General features: G+C 50.4%; 1 protein-coding gene across 28 annotated transcripts in view; it reads left to right on the forward strand.

Moving 5' to 3' along the window:
- Positions 1 to 19677, forward strand: part of ZNF536 (zinc finger protein 536) — a 420129-nt gene that overhangs the window by 262332 nt on the left and 138120 nt on the right. For 13 of the 28 annotated variants that reach the window (XM_070632485.1, XM_070632489.1, XM_070632503.1 and 10 more), the window contains 2 exons: positions 660 to 812; positions 12815 to 14386. In XM_070632485.1, the coding sequence (XP_070488586.1) occupies positions 660 to 812; positions 12815 to 14386 (1725 nt within the window). Of the gene's footprint in view, positions 1 to 659; positions 813 to 6202; positions 6257 to 12814; positions 14387 to 19677 lie in introns of all 28 variants that reach the window. The other 15 variants (XR_011543678.1, XM_070632480.1, XM_070632493.1 and 12 more) reach the window with 2 other exon arrangements.

The raw sequence follows: 19677 nt of genomic DNA on the forward strand, positions 1-19677 counted from the left end.
CTGCAGCTGAGTTTCTGCACATGACTTTGCAAATGTCACTGTATGTTTATCATGGGCTAATTGCGGAACTGCATTTCCATACTTTTTCTTCTCCCTTTCATGAGATTACACCAGCTAGTGACGGATACAAGACTCTACAAGGAAGAAATGATCAGTTTTGGATAATTTTCTTTCCTGTCCCGAAATAGCCGTGTGTCTGCATGTCTTAGGGACTCAGCCGAGACATGTTTTTTTCGTTTGTTGCTTGATATAATGCAAATGTGATTTCGATCCTATAGCAAACTCTCTGGCTAGTCCATATTATAAATTAATCACATTCAACAAACACTAACATTTTTAAACTTTCCAAAAAAAATATTTAATAGGAGCTAAGCAAAAGAAGAAATCAAACCAGCTGCTGACACAGCTGTTTCTTTTCTTGTGTAATTCAGTTCAATATAAAGGTACCATATGCTGCTTAAAATGATGATAGGAAAGATGAAATAATTTAAGAGAATAACAAGAAAATACATGAATTGTCAGCATTCTGTCAGATTTAAAGAATGAAATAGACAGGTGTAGTATTGACATGTTTAACTTTGTGTGGTGTTAGCAGTTTTGGTGCGAACAACTTCTGACATGTGCTGAAGTGATGTGAGAACGTTTCTCCTCCGCTGCAGACTTCGGCGAGGAGGCTGGGAGATCCACCGGCGTCCAGCAGCCCGCGCTGCTCCGCGACAGGAGCCTGGGCTCGGCCATGAAGGACTGCCCGTACTGTGGGAAAACCTTCCGGACATCCCACCACCTCAAGGTCCACCTGAGGATACACACAGGTGAGAGATGCGGGACGCAGCTCAGAGCAGGAGGCCGGGACTGCCCGGCGCCCGTCTCCGGTCCACGCCGACTTATTCACTGGTGCTGAGTTCTCCCTGGGCCTGTCTATACACCACTGTATGGGTCCAAACTGACCCTAATGTCCTGCTTCCTCACTTCGCAATCACCTTCCCAGATGAGACCCGGGTGTGTCGAAGGAGCTCTCCCGTGGTCCAGGTCTGGGATGGGGGTGCTCTGTGTGGGGCGCCAGGAGACTTTGCTGCCGGCTTCCTTCCGAGGCACTGAGACAGCAGCTCCCACACTCTGAACGACCCGCATCTCTCAGGTGCAGGTGACAGGAACCCCGCTCAGGGTCTCCCAAGTGTAAAAGGGAAAGCGCAGCTCCCCTGAAGTCTGGGTGGGCTGGCTTCGGGGTATGGTTACATACCCATATCTGGGACGGGACAGGTGGAGACAGCCCCTCACACCGCACTGAATGGAGGATGGGTGGCTCCCCGCTGGTCTCCTCAAAAGGAAAATTGAGGTGCTCTTAACCAAACAAGGGGAAACGGCTGCTGGACCACTCCATCATTTCTCCTGCTTTGGCGTCACCCTAGCCCCTCGTAAGAGGACTTCTCTTCGTCTCTCTGCCTTGTCCCTCGGTCATGGTTCTTTTTAGGTTTTCTGCTAGTTGTTTGAATGTTGCCGATACAAAAAGAAAATCTATCTGAGATATGGACACCTCCATTTTCTTTGATTTTTCTCCTGACACTTTATCTATGGGAGTATGAGCTGCTTCAGAGGATAGACAAATATGCCATCTATTTTCAAAAATAATTGTGGTCTATTTCCCCAGGAATCAATAAAGCTCAGGGTTGTGCAGGATATTTAGTGCATGCGTACCTAGGTGCAGTGTGCGGTTAAAGACGGGGAGCCCCTCACCTGGAACCTCACCTGGTGCCCGCAAATCTCCCTGACACGGAGAGGAGCCCTGAGGACAGGTGGCAGTGGGCCTCCAGCTATCTTCATAGCCTGGGGCGCAGCTGTGTGGGGCCACTGCTCTCCCCATCCTGGGTCACTTCTTTCCTGGAGTCCTCCCAGGCTAAAGAGGGATCTCCTAAGATTAGGCCCCCGCTCCCATCCCCCTCCCAGGTCCTGGGGGGGCTCTGATCCCATGGTGCACTTTCTTCAGCCTCCCGTCTCTCTGCACCCACCGCCTTCTTCCTGCTCCCCGATGCAGACTGCTTGTTCCTGCAGCAGGAGCTTCGTCCCCACCACCTCTCCCCCCGGGACGTGCTTCCTGCAGGTGGCCACTGGGGGCTTAGCTTCAGTGTGGCCTCTTCAGGGAGACCATGCTGACTATCGTGTCCACGTTATCCCTCACACTCGCTCCTGCTTTATTTTCTTCATAAACTTAACGCTTTCTGAAATGATCTTGTTAGTTCCGTTGTTCATCTCCTTATGTATCGTTTGTCTCCCACCAAGTAGAACCTGAGGGGGCAATATTGTCCATCCTTTTAACTGCTAGAACTTCCAGAATCCCAGGGCTTAAAGAGCACTTTACACCTAGGGGAGGCACAATAAATGTATTTGAAGGGTGGACTGACAGAATGAATGCGAGACTAAGTGCGTGGCCCTCCTCCTGTAAGCCGTGCCCTGTGCCAGGCGGCACAGAGGGGCCCAGTGCAGTGGGGAGGGTGGCCCCTTCCCCCAGGGGAAGTGTGGTCCTTCTGGAAAGGCAACCTGAACACATAGACCCTTCAGAAGCCACGGCATGGCAGCCAGGCTGCAAATGCTAGATGCCTGGTTGCAGATGGAAGAACCCCCTCCCCAGGAGCTCGGTAAGGGTCCCTGAGTTCCTGCCTCAGGATCTTCACACATCTCTGCCAGACAGGTGGCTTGGCTTGCTTTCTCATCCTCAGAGACTGGCGCCAGCCTCCCCTTCTCGGTGAGGTCTCTCAGTGATCAGGCTGAGGCAGCTCAGACATTGGGCTTTCTCAGATTGTGCCAACGCCCAACCTCTACACACTGGAGCCAGGTCCCCTTGGGTTGTGGTGGTGGTTAGGGGGGGACCACAGACTGCCAGGTCATGGGAGGCAGTCCACCAGGGCACGCGGCATTGGGTTGTCCACAGGTGTGTGGTGATCTGGCCAGGGGTGTCCTAAGATACCGCCCTTTTCTTTAATGTAGACACAGGCCCCTGGCCAGGTTTGCCAGGTGGGGGGGTCGGCCCTGCCAGGGAGTGTGGGTCAGGAAAGAAAGGGCAATGCTTCCCAACCAGGAGCTCTGCCGACCCTGTGGGCCCCGACCCCCACCGGCTGGCCTGTGGGTAAGAGTGGGCACTCCACGGAATGTTTCTGGGTAAATTAGGACCACAGCTGGCAGAAGTCCTGCTGAACCCGGGTGGAAGCAAATGGGTACTGCTTTTGGAAGTTTTAGAAAGATAATTTTTCCCAAACTTCTGCTTCACAAACTTCTGACGTTTGTGACCAATAGTCTTTGGAGACACAGAAAAGCAAGCCAGGGCCGTGGACAGAGGCATTCTGGAAACTTCCCAGAATAAGGGAGAAAATGAAAGAAGCCATGGAAACATCACACCACCAGCCCCCTCGGAAACAGCATTTGCAGTGTTTAAAAGGCGGAATGATAACCAGATAAAGATCAATTTCCTTTTTATCAAAGAACAAAGAAGTTGGAAAATGCTTACACTTGTGCGTTTAAATAGAACAGAAAGTGTTACATGTTATAAATCACCAAAGTAAACATCCATTATGACAATGCAAAAGTGTAGATTACATGAGTAATTAAAAATCAAAATCAAGTGATTTGCTAATAAACGAGTTCACATGGGGCTCCAGGGGTGGGGAGCACCTCTCCGTGTGTCTGTATTTCTAAGTGACATGGCCAGAGGACGGCAGTCTGTGAAACAGAATATGTTTTCCAAGATGCCGTCTTTTGAAGTTTTTCTCTAATGGACTCATAGGAGCACATTTAAAAATCCAATGTTTAATAAATATATTTTAATTAGCCAGGATCTGAGGTTTTACATTCTCCATATTTTTCTGTCCTACTCCATCTTTTTGAGAAATCTTGATCATATAACGTCAACCGATAAAAACCACTTTCCTTTTTTAACTCCACTACATTAACTCAATTACCACTCTTCTTCGCCGAACACCTGTCTGTTAGAGCGGCGCTGAGCAGATGCACCGGGCAGGGTGCTCTGAACACCTGGGCGCTGGGGGAGCCTGCAGGTAGCGGGAACTCCTCTGCTCCCCCCTCAGCTCCAGCCAGATCTGTGTGGGACTGCAGGGGGCACCTGGAGGACCCCGGGAGTCCCCAGTGACCCTCAGATCCTAGAGGCCGCCCCACCCTGGCTCCTGCAGGGCAGACGTTGATGGCTGGCCACCCTGGGGAGGCCGAACTTCTCTCCCATTTGAAACATTACCTTGGGCTGGTCAGGACCCCATCGCCGGACATGTGCCATTTGTCTTCTAGAGACACTGCAGAGCCAGTCAGTGCGGACTCAGAGAGCAGCTGGTAGTAGGGCTCTCCAGAGAAACAGTATGTATATCTATACGAACTGTCTCAATTACGGAGGCTAAGAAGTACCAAGATTTGCATTCGGCATGCTGGAGACCCAAGAGAGCCGAGGGTGTAAGTCTCAGTCTGAATCCAAGTCCGAAGCCAGGAGAGGACACAGATCCCAGCTTGACAGTCAGGTGGGGAGAGCGAATTCTCCCTTACTCGGCCTTTCGTACTCTTCAGACCCCCGACGGATTAGATGAGGCCCACCTACCTGGGGAGGACTATCTGCTTTAGTCTACCAATTCAAATGTTAATCTCATCCAGAAACACCTTCACAGACACACCCAGAACAACATTGAACCAATTGTCTGGGCATCTCGCGGCCTAGTCAAATTGATACTTAAAATTAACCATCACACTGGGGCCAGCCGGGTGGTGTAGTGGTTAAGTTCATGCACTCTACTTCTGCAGCCCAGGGTTCACAGGTTTGGATCCTGGGCACAGACCCACACACGGCTTATCAAGCCATGCTGTGGCAGGCATCCCACATATAAAAAAATAGAGGAAGATGGGCACAGATGTTAGCGCAGGGCCAATCTTCCTCACCTTCACCCCCAAAAAATTAACCATCACAGAGATGCATCAGCAAACGTTTAGTCCTAGCATGCAATGGGAGGCAGGGATGTCCCCTAGGTCACCCCTGACCAAGGCTAGCCAATCGTTTAATTACCGGCTGCCCCCAAATGCGCTCCATCCTTTCCCTCACTGCCCCTCTGCCAGCCCTGCCTTGGGGATAGTCTCCAGGGTCCAGGGTGTCTGTTCTGTGCACAGGAGGTAGGCAGGTGCTGCTCAATTCCTGAAAGGCTGGAGGGATGTGTGTTCCCCACCTAAGCCCCAGACAGGTGTAACACCCATGCCTTGGCTGCGGGACCCCGGGCTGCTTCCCTTGGGCGGCTCTCCTGTGTGTTGGCTTTCCTGGGAGGTGCCCATTGTTTCAGGAATGACCATCGTAGAGAAATGTAATAAGCAACCTCACTCGTGAAAACTTGGAGGCATGAAAGTTCAGGGACTAATTAAAAATAAATCTCATTAGTTTTTTCCCTCTCAAATTGTGCAAGTGGTTTATTAATCTGGTTTTGACGTGCTGCGTGCACTGGTCCTCCGGCCCTGAGTCGGGGAGCTCCTTTCGGGAATGGATTTGCGGAAGGAAGCCAGCGGTAGTTTTCCAGGATCTCAGGGTGGGCTGAGGAGCACGCCCAGCCCTGCCCCCCACTCCGGGTGTGTGCCTCCATAAGGCGGCCCCTGGGCGCTGGCTGAGTGGGACGACAGGGGTGCCCTCCTCGGCTCTCACCTGCATTCTTGTCACCAGACACCAGGCTTCTTTGTCCTGACAGGAGCAAAGAGGATCGCGGAAGTGGGAGGACTTCTCTCCTGGAGCACCCCCAAAGGGCTGTGTGCCCAGCGGAGCGTGGGGGCTGGGAGTTATCTTGCCTCAGGACTGAGGCAGTGTCTACACAGCACGACTGCAGAAAAACTGAGCCACCAGGGAGGATGTAACTACAACACTAATAGCAAGGGTAGCCAGCACGTTCTATAGACTCACAGGTGTGGGCACTGTGTAAGCGCTGCCCTCGAACTCACTCCTTAATCCTCACGCCTCCTCGGTGACCAGGTCCCACCCCGCCCCCTTGCAGGAGAGGGCTGAGCCTCAGAGATGTGAAGTTACCCACTCGGAGTTGCCCAGCATTGACTACGGGGTCGCAATGCAGATCTGCCTAATTTGGAATCCCATTCTCTTAACCGCTGCGCTGTATTGATATTTTAACTTTTCTGGGTGAAGTTTTGGCTTGTTTTAGGAATTAATGCAACATTTCTTTGACAGTGTGTGTCCACACCCTCACCAGCAGGAGGAGAGGAGGTGACTTGGACCCACAAGGTGTGTTGACGCAGCCTCCCGGCCATTTGAAAGGGAAGTCCTGTGCCCTCTGGCTCCTCCTTTACCCCTTACTCAGACTGGCCTGAGGCCAGGCGTCCTTGATCCTGCCTGCCTCAGTTTCCCCACCAGCACAATGAGGTCAGGGAGGTGGTGAGGCAGGGAAATGGCCACCGTGGCATGTGGAGGCCCTGAGCCCCGCTTGGAAGATGGCGTGGAGCGGATTCCTCGCCGGCGGGCATCAGGAGATGAGAAACCCTCACGCCCGGTTTGCTAACTGCCTTTCATCTTCAAAGAGTTTCCGAGTGAGCACGGACTGGTGTGTGGATGGGGGTGGACGTGGAGGTTTAGCCGGCCCGACCCAGGTGCCTGACGCCCGATGCACAGGGGAGCGTTTCCTCTGCAGGTGAGGTAGCCAGGCTACTTAACATTTCTAAAAGCACGTCGAAAAGTGTTCAGAATGGGTTGGTTCAAATGGGTGCTTTTCCGGTTCCCTTTTCTAAAGTGAGAGCGTGTGTTGTTGTCCTTAGTGGGGGACAGCCACCTGAGTAACGATGGAGAAAAAAAGACCCACTTGCCCGAAAGGAGATGATTCTTTTTTCTCCCTTTTGCTTTGAATTAAAATTCCATCCTTTTTCTATTTCTAAGGTGAACTGAAAGCCCATTTTCTTCCTCCATTGTCCCCCATCCGTGCTCTTCCTGCCTTAATGACATCCCAAACTTTTGTTGGAAATAATTGATTGAATTTAAATTTCCTTAAAAGTTTGAGAGGTAACGTTACAGTATAAATTTCCTACCAAACACTAAGTAGGGAAATATCCATTAGTGAAATTAACTACAGTTTCTAGGTAGCTAACAGTGTGCCGTATACAGTAGGGCATGGCTAATGAACACTGCAGAGGGTGATATTTCATTATACAAATTAATGCTCACATTTTAATGGGAAAGTCACATAATGAATCTCGGCTTCAGTGACAGCAATTAGAGACACAGATTGTCCCCTTCTGGACAAGGCGCTGTTTAGCAATAAGCGGCTGTGTGAAAAGTCTTCAGGTTTACAACATATATATGCTTTGGGGGAATTAGTGTACAATTTATATTAATGTACTGAAGCTTCGCTGCAAAGGCACCGCCATATTTATCTCTCCTGGTATTAACTAAGTAAAGACATGTAGAAAGACTAAATAAATATCAAACAGAGGATGCAAATACGGGAAAATATTCAGTTACTCAACATAAAAGTAAAAACCCTTTTGGAGATTTAGCACACACATACAAAAAGGTTAGAAGCATGAAGCACTTCTTAAAAGCTTGGTAAAGGGGTTTCCGAAGAGAGTAATATGAATCCGCCTGCTATTTTTGGAGAGGTGCTTGGGTACTTGCTCTGAAATGCTCCAGAGTCACTCACCAGGACAGCGAGGGTCCCTTTGGCATAGCAAGCACCGAGTGGAGGCTCAGAAGGAAGAAGGACATGGCCGTGTCAAAGTAGGCACATGAACTAATTAAACCACTGGGGTACATTTCTAAACATTTGTGATACAACGTTGGAGAAGTTAATGCTATTCCAAAGTTGAATCTATATGTTATGCCATATGTCAGTGGGTAGCTGGTTTAATGTAAGATGGTTCCAATAATTTCGTTAGTCTGTTGGAATGATGAACTGATGATTTGTATTTTATTACACCTTTTCTAGCAGAACTTTCTTTCCTAGAAATACGTTGTTTGGGCCCACATCTTATTCCTTTAAAATACTGTGAGAAGTTTCCCCACAGAAGGCCACCCTTGTCCTTACGAGCTTCCTTCAGTGGGTGACTGGCTCACTACTGGGCGTCCTTTCCCAGACATACGTTTCAAACTGGCTGCCAGTCCAGACCCCGTCTGCAGATAGATACTGTGGCCCTCTCGATGTTTGGAAAAGTTCTGAAGTAACCAGGATATTGCACGTAGAAATCAGGGTGTGAGTATTTTCTTAGAAAGTCAGAGGTCCTCGTGTCCACTGCTGGCTGGCTGTAAGCGGTGGCTGTCCTCTAGGAGAGGCGTTTGGCCCCCGTCCCGCTGTTGAGCACACTCTTGTGCTCTGCCTGGCTCTGAAGGCATCTGGTGTGTGGCTCCTACAACAGACTGACGCAAAGGCAGTGGATCCCAAATGTCATGGAGGGGACCCGAGGGCTCATGGCCCCCAGGAAAGCATGGTGCAGTCTGAGTGATCCCCCCAGTAGATTTGGATTAATTTATGGCCTGAGTGGCCAATCATTCAACTAGACAGAGCTGCTGGCAGGGTCTGGGGCTGCCGGTGCCACAAGGCTGCACGGAGAGCAGCTTTCCAAGTCTCGGGCAGAGGCTGGCCTGGGTGGGAAAGGGCCGGGCGGACCAACGACTTGCTCCTTGGCCCAAGCTGGGGCTTTGTTAGAGTGAGCCTGGCGTGCTCTGGTTGAAGTGTGTGGCCAGATGCGGTGCCCCTGACCACGAAGCAGCTCTCGGCACGGGTGGACTCGCCGTTCGTTTGTTGGCCAACCCGAAGGGCAGAGCTTGGTGGGCCTCAGAGCGTGCTGACGCTGCTGACGGTGCCCCCACCCAATCTGGCGCTGGTGTTGTGAGGGGTTTGCCTGTCCACACTGGGATGTGCCCTGGGGCGGCGTGCTGGAAGATCCCTGGGATGGTTGCAGTGGAAATTGAGGCCTTGGGCTGCCCAGGCATTCTGCAGGGTGCTTCCCCGATGGCTCCACCCCTGGGTTTGCCTGGCCAGAAGCGCACCCGTCGGGGCTGGCTGTGGTCTCAGAGCATGGCAGGTGCCCTCTCACAGAGATGAGCGCAGGGAAGGTGAGGGAGGGCTCCAGGCGGAGGGCAAGAGTGGTTGCTCAACTCGTTCAGGGATTATAAAGAAAAACTGGGGGTTTTGTTTATTTTTTAAAGCCCAAATCCAAAGGGGTGGGTTTAGCCCATGGAACTTCTCTCCAGAGCCTTTATGGGGGGGAGGGGTCGAGGGGAGAGGGAGCAGCCGGCTTCCTGGAACTTGGCAGGAGGTGGAGCCACAGAGAGAGACACGTGGACAGCGCGGGGTTCTTTGTGGGGGGCGGTGTGCACGGAGGGCAGAGAAGGGGCCGAGGAGGCCTTCCAGAGCCATGTGCGTTGTGTGCAGGCGAGGAACCCCTGAAAACTCACCTGGTGGCCCCTAATTCCCCAGGGCTGGACCCTCAAATGCTAAGAACCAACTGTTGCTTCTCAGCTGTGGCCTTTTTCCCTTGGAACAGTGGAGGCCAAGGCCTGTTTTGAACTTTAAAGAGCAGTGGGTTGAGTGAAGACATCCTTTCCTGCACTATTTGTGTGTTTGTGTGTGGTGTGCATGTGTGAGTGTGTGTATGGCGTGCATGTGTGAATGTATGTGTGTGTGCATGTGTGGTGTGTGGTATGTGTGTGTGAGTGTGGTGTGTGTGTGCATGTGTGATGGGTGTGTGTGTGAACCTCGCTTGCTTTACTAGCCTTCTCATATGTCTCCTCTGAAAGCCACAGAGCAGGGGCCGTGTCTCTCCGGTTCTTCTTTCAGCTCCCCTCCTTCCTGGAGGGAAGGGCTGCTCATTCGTCCGTTGGATCTTTCAGTCAAGAAGTGTGTGTGAATGAGTGTGCGTGTGTCTGGGTGTGTGAGTGCACACTCTGTGTAACCTGTGTCTCTGGCCCTATTCGGGAGGCACGGTTTAGCTCTTGACACAAGTTTTAGAGTTGACACGAGGCCTTAAGGAACACGTGCTCCAACTTCCCACGTTCTAGGCTGAGGAAGCGAAGGTCCCAAGATGGGAATCCTGTGCCTGGCGGAGTGCAAAATAGCGCGGGGTCTCTGGTCCCCAGTGCAGACTCCGCGAACACCTGCTGGGGTCTGCAGGTCCAGACTACCTGCCCTGCTCAGCAGTCCCACTGCACCTGCCGACAAGGGGCCTTCCTAGGGAGGGCCTACGTGTGGCTCTCCACCCAGGCTGCACAGAAGGCCACGTGGGGGCCTTTGAAAGACCCCAAAGCCCTGTCTTCACCCTGGGCCAAGTAACTCAGAATTTCTGGAGGTAGAGGTGGGGCCAGGTATCAGCATTTTAAAAAACTCCCCAAGCGGTTCCACTTTGGCTTTTCAAAGTGTAATCTTTACGCTGTGTCAGAATCACCAGGGACACTTGTTAAAAATGCCCATTTCTGGCCCATACCCCAGACCAAGGGAATCAGAAGCATTATGTCGTTAGGTCCCAGAACTGGTGTCTTAAATTCCCCTGGTGATTCTAACGCACAACACAGTTTGAGAACCACTGCTCCGGTGTGCATTTCAAATATGTGGCCCTTGGAAATATACACGCACACCATGGGTGCGTCCCTGCCGCCCCCACTGAGAAAGGCAGCTGACCACCCCACCCGGGCCTGCAGGCGGAAGTCCACATTCTCCCTCTGCAGCTCTGCTAATGAGTGCCCAGGCCTCCTCTGCAAACCCTTTGCCAGATGCACTTAATCATTTCCAGGTGCGTTTCTGAAATGCAACCTGAGTCTCACTCAGTACCTGCCGGCCTCACCTCTGCCACCCTCACTGCAGGGCCCTCCCCCCAGGTTCCCACTGACCCCGGGCCAGGACCCTGCGTTCCTGGTCAGGCTCTCTTGTCACAAGCCCCATGACCACCCCCTCAGCTTCAGGGCTGCCTCTGCTCCAGCTGGCCTCCAGACTTCCAGGTCAGCCCAGAAGTGCCCGTCCACGGTGCCTGTCCCCCTGAGGGTTCCCTGGCCTCCAGCGAGATGTCCAAGTAGCCGTGGCTGAAGTGAATCCGAGCCTCACACAGGGATTGACTCCAAGAAGTGGGAAAATGGTGCCTGAAGCCATTTGTACCTTTACTTCAAGGGGGATAGTGTCTTCCTTGCGAGAATCATGCCGTTGGCCTAGCCAGAGACAGGTGTGACCTTTCCATTTAGAGAAGTGGATTCCCAGCAGGATCCCCTTCCCAGACCATGAGGCCACCTCTGACGTGGCCAGGGGGTCCTTCAGCTGCTTGTAGCAGTGGACGAGGAGCACACAGCCACCATTTTGAAGGGATGGGCATAGTTTCTCGAAGGTTCTGGCACTCCATCTGGAGATGACGTGGAGTCCCCCGCTCAGAACAGGGGCTGGTGGCTCTCCATTTACAAAGTCCCAGAGTCTTCCTTCCCCACATCAAATGTGTTACCCGCAAGCGCCCTATGCCTGGAGCAGGGAAGTCGTGGTGTAAGCTGAGACGACACAGCACGGCGTCTGCAGAGGATGCCATTCACCAATGCTTTGCTGTTGCCCTTATCTCAGTCTGCTTTATGATAGAGCAGAGGAAGGGCTGGGGCGTGCCAGGCTTCCCCAGAGAAGGAACCATGGATATGGACAGGGTGCTGCTGTAAACAAGCTCACAGGGCTGTCACAGTCCCATTCCTTCCACAGAGCCTTTCGATTCCAAAGCCTAGAAAAGACCTTGGATTGCTAACAAATTCTTGGAATATGTTTAAATCCGCATTTGTTTACCCTCCTCCCTTGCTCTGTCCCACCACGTGGACCGGTCCAAGTTGAGTGTTAACGGTATCTTTTCCGTGGTGGGAAGAACAATACAAGTTGGTGTTGAATTTAAATAAATATTTAATTCATGAAAATGATCTTATATGTTTTAAAACACTCTTTAAAGCTATTTTTATTCTCTAGAAAGCGCTTATTATAGGTAAATTACACATTTTACTACCGGAGCATTAGGTTTGCCATTAGCACAAATTTAAGGCGCTACAAAGACCAGTAGATAATGTTAATTTCAAATACAGAAACTAAATATATTTTGTGCCTTTTTATTACTCATTTTCTTTTAAGTTTTATTGACTGCTTTTTATCTTAACTATATGTCTTTACATGCTGCAATCATAATGCACTGTAATGGTATTAATATTTTATAGAATCAGTATTTATAGTTCTTTATTTAGAAACAATGCAGTAGGTCTGCAGATATCTGAGCCGTCTGGAATGGTGCCCTCCAAATAATGATAAATTACTTGTGCAGTATGCCATTTGCTAATTATATCCATGATTTACTGCAGAGCAAGACTTAAATCATTCATTTCAGTCTTGCGTAACAGTGCCATAAAATTTTTAGGTTTAAAAATGGTTTCCATGTGTATAATTTAAACAAATTTTAGAGCTATTGTATACACAAAATATTGCAGCCACCCATTTGTTACATACTTTGTCTTTTTAAACTTCTACTTTTAATGATCACTGTGGCTGAAATTATTATGCTTAATTTTCATAATCATAGCTTTTAAATCTACAGCCGTTTTCACATGTTAGATAAAGAAAAAGATAGCTAATTGTGTGTAGATAGTATGTCATTCCTGAATAGTCCCAAATGGTACAAAATCATTAAAAAAGCTTAAGAGTACGAATTATTCTTCTATTAAAAAACAGTTGTTCTCTAACTAATTATTAGTTTGAGCTGCTTTGTTTCCAAGAACAAATGTTGATCCTCCTAGCCATGTTCAGCACACCAAAGTGAGATAAACACTTTTTTCTCTCCTTATACCAAAATCCTGCAGGTGAGAAACCCTACAAGTGTCCCCACTGTGACTACGCCGGCACCCAGTCAGCCTCCCTGAAATACCACTTAGAGCGGCACCACCGGGAGCGGCAGAACGGGGCCGGGCCGCTGTCTGGACAGCCCCCGAACCCAGAGCACAGGGACGAGCTGTCCAGCAAAACTGCCTTGTTTATCAGGCCAGACATCCTGAGGGGGGCCTTTAAGGGTCTCCCTGGAATGGACTTCCGAGGTGGCCCTGCCTCTCAGCAGTGGACGTCGGGAGTGCTCCCGTCCGGAGACCACTCGGGGCAGGCCACTGGCGGGTCTTCGGAGGCTCCTGCAGACGCTCTGAAAGCCGCCGACCTTCCTTCCAAAAGCACCCACTTCTCTGAAATCGGAAGAGCTTACCAGAATATCGTGAGCAACGGTGTCAATTTCCAAGGGTCCTTGCAAGCTTTCATGGACAGCTTTGTCCTAAGCTCGCTGAAGAAGGAGAAGGACATGAAGGACAAAGGCCTGTCTGATCCTCCGTCCACGAAAGTCCACGGGGCGGACGGCAGTGAGGAGAAAGCTGGTGGGAAGGCTGCCCTGAGGAAGCTGGAGAAGTCTCAGTACGAGCCTCTGGACTTGTCTGTGCGGCCGGACGCCGCCTCCCTCCCCGGCTCGGCGGTGACCGTGCAGGACAGCGTTGCGTGGCATGGCTGCTTGTTTTGTGCGTTCACGACATCGTCTCTGGAGCTGATGGCTCTTCATCTCCAGGCCAACCACCTAGGCAAAGCAAAACGCAAAGACAGTGTCGTCGGGGTGACCGTCAACTGCAAAGACCAAGCCCGGGAGGCGAGTAGAATGCCTCTGCTGCCCTCGGTGCAATCCAGCAAAGAGATGGCGCTTTCCCACGTGACCGGGCCTCTAGACTCTGCTTCTGAGAAGATGGCCCAAGGACAGGTCAAGGAGACTCTGGGGGAGCAGAAGAGCGGCACGTGGCCCGGCCACGTGGACCCCGCGTTTTGTAACTTCCCGACGGACTTCTACAAGCAGTTTGGTGTATACTCGGGTGTGGTGGGCTCTGGGGTCCCCAGTTCCTGCCCCAACAAGGAGCCTGATGGGAAGGCCCACCTGGAAGATGATGCCCCTATCCTGATCCCCGAAACCACAAACAAGACTACTACCGATGACCTCTCCGACATTGCCTCCTCGGAAGACATGGACTCCTCCAAGGGAGAAAACAACGATGAAGAGGATATTGAAACAGAGCCGGAGATGATGAGCAAGCCACAGTCTGCCCTCAGCAAGGACAGCAGCAGCGATGGCGGGGACAGCCTGCTGCCCACGGGCACCCCTCAGCCTGCCCAGGGACTAGTCTCACCTTTACCCCAGGTGGCGGAGAAGCAGTGGCATGGCCCGGGCCTTCTTCCAGCCCAGGACCCCTCTGTGGGCCTGCCCAAGCCGGAGCGGGGGCCCCAGGGCCTGGAGAAGCCAATGAACATGCTGTCGGTCCTCAGGGCCTACAGTTCTGATGGCTTAGCAGCCTTTAACGGACTTGCGAGTAGCACAGCAAATTCTGGATGTATCAAGAGGCCAGACTTGTGTGGTAAGTTTTAGAATCCTCTTCCTTTAGTCCATTTCCCAAAACATCAGTGCTGAATCGTGCGTTTAAAAAAAATGACTTATCCATTAGCAAATTTTGAACTAAACATAAACAAACCCAACGATGCTGTATATGCAATGTAGACAATCATGAAAGTCAACTTCATTTAGAAGTTTTAGAAGTCGTGCTTTTGTGTTCCAGTGTGCATTGTACAGATCTGCGAGGCCTGTACGGGAGGCATGGAGAGGCGGTGGGTCACAGGGTGGACTGCTCCTGGTTTTAATCCATAACTTGAGGGGAAAAAAATTGAAAAAAGAAAAGGAGACATGGTAACTTGCAAACTTTTCAGTATTTTCAACTTATGCATAAATGCCTAAAGACAATTCTTTACTGCTTTGCTCAGCCAAATCTGCTTTCTTAAACTTTCCTTTGTATTGACTTAGAGGACACTAAAATCATATCACACTAACCACAGTAAAGAAATAAAGCTACCCCCGTCCAAGTAGGGAGATGGTTTTGGTGTGTTTGTGATCCATCTTTAGACATACCAAATGGCAGTCCCTGTGACTTTGGCCTTCTATTGTTGCCTTCTGTCAGTCTGTCTCTTCACCTGTCTGTCTGTTGTTCTAACAAGAAATGTACATTGTGAAGGCCCTGGTGAGCAGTGTTGTGATCCTGTGTGTATGGATTTATGCCTGCCTGATCTTCTCAGCAAATTGGCACTTCTTTACCTTCTTAAAGAATATGGTTACCCCAAAGTAATTCCAGACCTTAAAAATTTGAAGCCTAGAATTGGATCAAATGATGTCCAGGTGGGCAGGGAAGATCGAAGTCGTTCTCCTGACACCCAGGTGTTCGTATTTGAAAGCCTTTCTCCGAATAGAAGCTCAGTGTGTTATTTCCAGTCCCAAATATCCTCGCTGGAGGCAAATGGACATGGTGCCTTTCCATCTTTAATCTATGAATCGATTTATGTGGCTTTACTTCACCTGTTGAAAAAAGGATGGAAGGGAGGAAAGGAGGAAGAGAGAGAGGAAGGGAGGAAGGGAGGAAGGAAGGAGGAAAGGCAGGAGGGGAGTATTTCTTAATAGCTGATATTCCTTTTAGCCCAGAGTAGGATTCAGGAAGCTGGGCTCGGTCCACGATTTAAATTGATGTATTTCTTTTTTCCTCTCCTTCCCTAATTCACTAAGAACTGGATCAAGCAGTCAGAAATATTTTTTGAATTGTCAAAAATCACTAAATGGATTTCTGACAGCTCAAAAAAATATTGACAGTTCCTTATGCTGAATGATTCACAAGGCCCCATTAACCAGTACCCCCAGATCTATTTTTAGCCACGTACAATTCATTACTTTTGAAGCTGTTAAAAACAATATTTAAAAGAAGGACAAAAGGGTTTTATGTCAGTCCAATTTTTTTCCCTTTTCTTCCGGGGGAGTGACGTTTAAGTCTATTTTTTTTTTCATTGTTGTTTTAAGTTTGTGATTGGGGTATTTTTCTTTTTTATTGTTGTTTGGGGATTTTTTTAAAGTCTATTTTCAGTTCTTTCAAATACCTACAGAGGACCATGGTTCCTGCCAGGAATCCATGCATCAGAAAAGATCAAAACCTGGCATGTTCATAAGCTCATTATTATTGAAATGAGCTCGTATTACCCCTATTAATTTTCCCATCTTCCTATCAATGCTGAAGGAAGGCTGCTGCCTCGAGGAAGCTTGCCCAACGGTGTCCTTCTGCTCCAGGCGAGGGTGGAGGGGAGGCAGGGGCCGGCAGGGCCTGCTGTGTCCTCTGAGCCCTCAGCGCTCAGGCACTTCTCACCCCTCCCAAACAGCCGCTTGCAACGCTCCCCTGACATTTCCCGGGATGTGCTGAATCCTTCCCTTAGTCAGCCTTTTGGCCATCGGCCACAGACCTGGGGTGGAAGCGATGGCCCTTCTCCTGAAAGGGGAGAGAGGACCCTCAGGCCAGCCAGGCTAAGAGGCATCCTGGTTGCTTCCCCAGCCGAGGGTCCAGGTCGTACTGCTCCACCTTGCACTCCTGGTAAGATGCCAAAACTAACTCTAACTAACTCTGGCCATAAACTGCCTATTTGTAGAAAGCACAAGTTTTGCATTTCATTTGTCCTCATTTCTCCTGCAGCCTCTTGCTTTAGCTTGGAATCGGGCAGCGAAGGTCCTTGTTTGCTTGAGGTGGGGTGGAGGCCCTGTCTTCCTGCCTCCAGGACGGGCCTGACTCCGTCCAGTTCTCACTCCCCTGCTCCTATATCCGGCCCACCATAATCAGAATCCTCTTCTTATTTTCTTACTGGCTGCTGTGGTGTCCCAGTACCCAGAAGTGCCAGGCATATTCATCCTTCCTCAGAGTTGCTATCTGGGAGGAAAACTTAAATCCACTGGGCTACAAAATGGGCATTTTTCTCACAATCTAGTTCACTCTCTTTCTAGCATTGCAAGAAGCACAAATGATCATTGAGAACTTCCACCCCCATTGGCTTGACTTTGCAAGGCTGGAAATGCCATTGGCACGAGGAATCAACCGTTCCTAACGTTCTTCCCTTTTCCCTGCTCCACTCAAAGGAGATACGGGTTTCCAAACTGAACCACCAGCTCGGAATCTGGTTGCCTCAAGAAGCTGGGCTTTGCCAAACCAAAGAATTATTCTATTTCTCATCTCATAAGAGTTTGGTGTTCGATTTTGTCTGGTTAGTAAATCCAAACCCCAAATTTGATGCCCTTAGAAACAGACTTGGAGGAGGAGCTGGTGTGCGTCTGTTTCTATTCTCACAGGGTGTAAGCGTGTTTGAAGAAGCGTCAGTAAAATCCCCGTTCAGATCACATAGACTCCCCACAGGGCACAGGGGCTCCTCAGACACATGCTGGTGAGTTGGAGAAGGTGGCTCCCAACCCTGAGTCTGTGGGTGACACTCATGTCGTGGGCTCTGCTTCCTGCGCTTCCCTAATTCCGCTTTCTAACTTTTCAAACTCTGGTCCTGCTTTCCTTGGTATGATGGCCCAGGGGTCCCGGCCAATGTGTACCGCCCATTCCTAGCTGATGCCTTCTAACTCTGGTGCAGAAGAATTGATAATGAAGAGAGGGCCGACCCACCAGCTGGGTAGGAGAGGCCTGTGGCTTGTGCCAACACTGAGAGCCTGGGCATGAATTTTCAAGAGATCCTTCCACAGAGGACAGTATGTTAGCCTGTCAGAGACGTGTTACAGATTACCCCGAGGCCGAGATTGAAGCTTAATCTTGGATTCAGCTGGAGCACACGCACTGTTGCTTCTAGAGTGGGTCAGGGCCCACCGGGGACCTGATCTTGTTACGTGGAATCCTGCTCCAGTCAAAGCTCGCCTTTCTTGAGGTGACTTCCAGACTCCAGGCCCGGCCCACGGTTCTTCATTCTGTTGAAGAACGTAATGCCCAAGGGTGCTCCCCGGCCGTCAGAGAACTTGGACGGACTCTCGGTTTTGTAATGGGACAGGATCCACATGAGTATATAATTAGAGGGTAAGGGCAGGCCGGAGCAGCATTTCCGTCCACTGAAAAGACAAGGCAGACCACCTCCTTGTCCAGGCTGAGGAATGTGACGGACTGTTGGGCCAGCCAGGAGCCAGGAGATCCGAGGAGCACGGAAGGCACAGGTTCAGTGTGTACCCGGCAGCACAGACGCGGGTCTGACAGCACCTGTGGGGCTGGCTGCCTGGCCAGTCGCAGAGCCTGTGGAGTTGGAGAGCAACCCAACCACCCTTACTGCTTGCCTCTCGAGCCTGAGACAGATGGCTGGCGGCCATCGTGAGTCTGGTCCTGTGTCCTGTGGTGAGCCCAGGGGGAGGGTTGATGGGGAAAGGCAGGGAGAAGAGCATGACCCCTCTTTACTCTTCAAAGCTCTGCTCTGGAGTTACCACCCCTCAGGGAGGCCAGGCTGAGCAAGGAGAATCTGTCAGCATGTCTGTCACAGGCATAAGGCTCTTGTGCAGTGGCTCTCAGGCCAAGTGACCCACCAGGCCTAGAAGACAGCAAGTGAAAAGGCAGGGCCATTAATAACGATAGACTCAATATTCCCAATTTATTATTCTCAGGTTATTAGGAAACTGGCTTCCCTAACCCAAATTATGCCTGAGACTAAGGATCCTCTCACAACAATGAGAGAATTGGGACCCCTTTCCTAAAGAACAAAATGATAGGGTGCATTGAAACCTCTTTACTCCTGTATTCTAAAATGTGTGATGAAATGAACCAGGATAACCAAATTGAACTCTCTTAAAATGGGACTTCTGTCCTCCAAAACCTCGTTGATTCCTCAGCATGGGCAGTCTGAAAATATCCGCCATTGCACCAGCTGCAAAGTGTGGAGTAGGAGTTGGCAACTATTTTCTTAAAGCCAGAGAGTAAACCCATTAGGCTTGCAGGCCATGTGGTCTCCCTCACCACTGCTTAACTCTGCCTGTAGCGCCAAAGCAGCCGTAAATGATAATTAAGTAAATGGGCGTGGCTGCGTTCCAATAAAACTTTATTTAGTAGAACAGGCAGTGGGCTGGAGTTGGCCCGCACGCAGGTCGTGGTTTGCTGACCCCTGCTCCAGTGTGAAGAAGGATGTGTTGCCGGGTCGTCCCTAGAGAAGATGTGCAGAAACCTATCTGCTGTTACTCCACCAGCCAGTGCGATGATGCAGGGAAGACCCAAGTCAGTGGCTGCAGAGCTCCATCAATTGCCATGCAATGCCAAAGCCAGAGATGTGAGACAGAGGCAGTCTCTCTTTTCCCAAGAGAGAGAGGACTTGTAGACCCGTTGTGTACCCGTCTCTGGAAGGCCACATCCCTGCCTATGTATTAAAGACTTCCAGGAGAACACGCCCCTCTGGGGCTCGTGTGGCGGTTCCAGAGCCGCCTCCCATCATAGCCGAGGCAGGCAGAGGAGGAAGAGGCAGGGGCTCCGCCTTGGCTCTGAGGAGAGCTTGCTCTGTGAAAGCCTAGCTTTCCTCACTGATGGACCGAGGCATGAGGACGAAATGAAGAGATGGGTGTAAGAGCTTGTATGGGTGATTCTCAGAAGAGTTGGCATTTTATAGCAGAGGTGAATGTCCACATGAGGATGGCACAGGGAGATGATGCCGGGGATCAAACGTCTTTTGGTTACAGTAGTCTCTTTAGCACAAAGCAAGCACAAATCTTACTTTCCGTCAAGGTTTTAGAGACATGTATTATTTCTTCATATCCGCCATGCCAAGTCATTGATAACTATTTCTCGGTCTGCGAGAAAGGTAGCTTGGAATGTGATTCTGGCGATTTTGT

This window comes from Equus przewalskii, chromosome 9, assembly GCF_037783145.1.
Source record: "Equus przewalskii isolate Varuska chromosome 9, EquPr2, whole genome shotgun sequence".
Taxonomy (NCBI): Eukaryota; Metazoa; Chordata; class Mammalia; order Perissodactyla; family Equidae; genus Equus; species Equus przewalskii.